The sequence below is a fragment of the Limulus polyphemus genome, unplaced genomic scaffold (assembly GCF_000517525.1).
Source record: "Limulus polyphemus unplaced genomic scaffold, Limulus_polyphemus-2.1.2 Scaffold3005, whole genome shotgun sequence".
In the NCBI taxonomy this organism is placed as follows: domain Eukaryota; kingdom Metazoa; phylum Arthropoda; class Merostomata; order Xiphosura; family Limulidae; genus Limulus; species Limulus polyphemus.
The window spans coordinates 70,648-73,970 of NW_013668615.1; the positions used below are offsets into that span (position 1 = coordinate 70,648).

General features: G+C 32.1%; 1 protein-coding gene across 3 annotated transcripts in view; it reads left to right on the forward strand.

Annotated features, from left to right (window-relative positions):
* Positions 1 to 3,323, forward strand: part of LOC106468431 (Na(+)/H(+) exchanger protein 7-like) — an 81,408-nt gene that overhangs the window by 61,868 nt on the left and 16,217 nt on the right. For all 3 annotated transcript variants that reach the window (XM_022396759.1, XM_022396760.1, XM_013928858.2), the window contains exons 17-18: positions 1,165 to 1,293; positions 2,405 to 2,494. In XM_022396759.1, the coding sequence (XP_022252467.1) occupies positions 1,165 to 1,293; positions 2,405 to 2,494 (219 nt within the window). The remainder of the gene's footprint in view (positions 1 to 1,164; positions 1,294 to 2,404; positions 2,495 to 3,323) is intronic.

Here is a 3,323-nt window from a genome sequence, read left to right on the forward strand (position 1 = left end):
TTATAATGTGACGGTTAGTCACACTACTCGTTGGTAAAAGAGTAGCCCAAGAGTTGGCGGTGGGTGGTGATGACTAGCTGCCTTCCCTCTAGTCTTTCACTGCTAAATTAGGGACGGCTAGCACAGATAGCCCTCATGTAGCTTTGCGCGAAATTCAAACAAACAATACTTTATACATAACAGTATTCTTTAGAGTTATTTGTTATATAAAATTATATATATATATTTTAATACATTAATAATACATATATAATACATTGTTTCATATGAGGCGTGGGTAGATACTCATTTAATCCTTAGAACTAACCATAATTGAGTTGGTGACTCTTTAGACAAAATGAAAGATTGACACACCTGTTTTGGGTGCGACCCGTCTATCTGTCTATTAAATTATTTATAAAGTTTAGCATTGGTGAATAATTTTATACAGTAATCTGTGTATGTGAAAGTCTTCTCGGTAAACATAATGCTGAAAAACTAGCATGATAAAAAAAGAACACTGCAGTAAGTTTAAATATATAGTCTTGTAATGTATGCATCAAATACTAATCAGTCTGATTCGTCTTTACTGCTTGAGTTGTAATTAGAACAAAGTTTGTCTGAGGGTAGTTACTGGATAACTGAAACCTAGCAAAATTATGAAATATATACAGAATAAGTAGATAATTATGTTTTTTTACGCTAGGTAGTATTGTACCCTCGCCTCTTTGTTATTCTGAAAACTACAACGTAGTTTTGACAGCACGGATGTCTCAGAAAATAATGGGCAGAACGTAGGGATCAAGCAGCAATCATTAGGCCTTTCAAACTTAAGTTTCAAACAATTACGTTACATTTATTACTTTCTTCTGTCTTTTATGCGGTTTAACATTTCGGTATATTTGTTTGATAATGTTCATTATAATTAATAAATTATACCATAAATCTGCAAGAGACCCTTGCGTTTCTCAATAATCAAATTTTCGAGCATCAAAAACAGCAAGTCCGTGAAACAAGATGTTGGACAAACGCCAGAAGATAAGGAGAAAATAGTCGAGGGGAAGAATTTAAATTGGAATAACTAAGGATATCAGTCTACTTTTTCAATTTCTTGCCATACAAGACTATTTGTAATAATGTGTGTTATAATCACCTCATTTAGCGCGCATTTTTGTGTTTCTTTAGGCCTACGGTGGGTTACGAGGTGCTGTGGCGTTTTCGTTGGTAATTATGTTGGATGAAAAGATCATTCCAAACAAGTCCCTTTTTGTGACAGCAACATTGTTTATTGTGCTCTTCACAGTGTTTATTCAGGTATGTGAGATTTGTTATCATGCGATCTTATAAAAAAAAAACTGTTCATAGTATATGGTTGCACTCCCGATGATTTATCCTTGTAAAGAAATGATTTTCTGTGACAAATGATATACAGCTAATACACCTGAAGTAACACATTCACAATGGCATAGTTAATACATTTTTTGTTTTGATAAAGCAGTCCATCCCTACATAGTTTACCTGATTATTATATTTTTCTTAACTGCGCCTTGCTGTGACTAGTTATGGGAATGTATACAGAGATCCTGAACCTATCCTAGTCCTAACTACATTTAAGATTTTAAAGAAGAAGAAAGAAAAAAATGTAAACTTTCAACGATATATATCTCTTGTAAGATGCATTAGTTTTTAAAAATGATGAAAAATGTATATTCAGTTATCTCGATATAATGGAAACAAAAAATAAAAACATTAGAAGCATTGGCAAATAGATAATATTTTCAGGAATATGAGATCCAGTAGGTGGCACTAGAACGGTAAACTGTAAAATACAACAAAACTTAAATATACCTTACATACAGAAAATACAAGATAAGAATCGGTATTTATGGAACTGATTGCGAGAACAAAACTGTGTGCTCATGATGAACGAGATAAAGTGAAATATTTGCTGGAAAATAAAAATAAATCTATGTTGTTGTTTTCTTACGTGTGCAACAGCCTACGAACAATTGTTGCGCGCATGCAGTGGCTGCATGATGTTAAACCAGATTTCCCTAGCTACCGGACCGAACAATGTCGGAAAATAAAGTGGGCTTCATCGACTACATCCAAGTAAAGAAACAACCCCCATGGAGGGAGGTAGAGAGGTGCAGGGTATATCTGATCCTGACCAAATAACAATCAGAGAAACCAAGTACAAGATAAGAAAACCACGAAATGAATTGTAAACTTTAAGGTTATCGTAATATATATATATAGATATATCTATCAATAAAGTGTTGTTTGTAGCTCAGTGCGTCACAACCAAAACTAAATATCAGTGATTCCTTATGGGTGGTGTTTTGTAAATATTACATATTTTACTCTGCACACGTTTCTATTTAAATTGATATAAAACAAAAACATTTCGATTTCATTTTAATAGGGTAGTACAATTAAACCGTTGGTAACACTTCTGAAAATCAGGAGGCAGGGTCAACAATGCTATAGTTTGTTTGAAGAAGTCAACGACAAGGTTAGTGTTAATTTTGTGAATGTTATTTAACAATGGTGATCTGATGGTTACGACACATTTTCACAACCAGGAAACTTCTACTGCTTGTAAATGATAAATTATTTTGTAATTTTCATCCACAGTTCAATCAAAAACATTGGTAGAGAGGAATTAATTAATTATTTAAATAAATGAAAGCGGTGTTTATTTGTTTTTAGTGCCTCACCCGGCTTTTGATAAAATATTATGTTCTAGTTCATGTATTCTGTTTGACTAATGTGAGAATACCAAGTTAACTTGTTCAAACATTATAATTTGTAGACTATGAGGACACCAAATTAACTTGTTCAAACATTATAATTTATGGACTATGAGGACACCAAATTAACTTGTTCAAACATTATAATTTGTAGACTATGAGGACACCAAATTAACTTGTTCAAACATTATAATTTATGAACTATGATGACACCAAATTAACTTGTTCAAACATTATAATTTATGGACTATGAGGACACCAAGTTAACTTGTTCAAACATTATAATTTGTAGACTATGAGGACACCAAATTAACTTGTTAAAACATTATAATTTGTGGACTATGAGGACACCAAATTAACTTGTTCAGACATTATAATTTATGGACTATGAGGACACCAAATTAACTTGTTCAAACATTATAATTTGTGGACAATATGATACCAAATTAACTTGTTCAAACATTATAATTTGTGGACTATGAGGACACCAAATTAACTTGTTCAAACATTATAATTTATGGACTATGAGAATACCAAGTTAACTTGTTCAAACATTATAATTTATGTACTATGAGAATACCAAGTTAACTG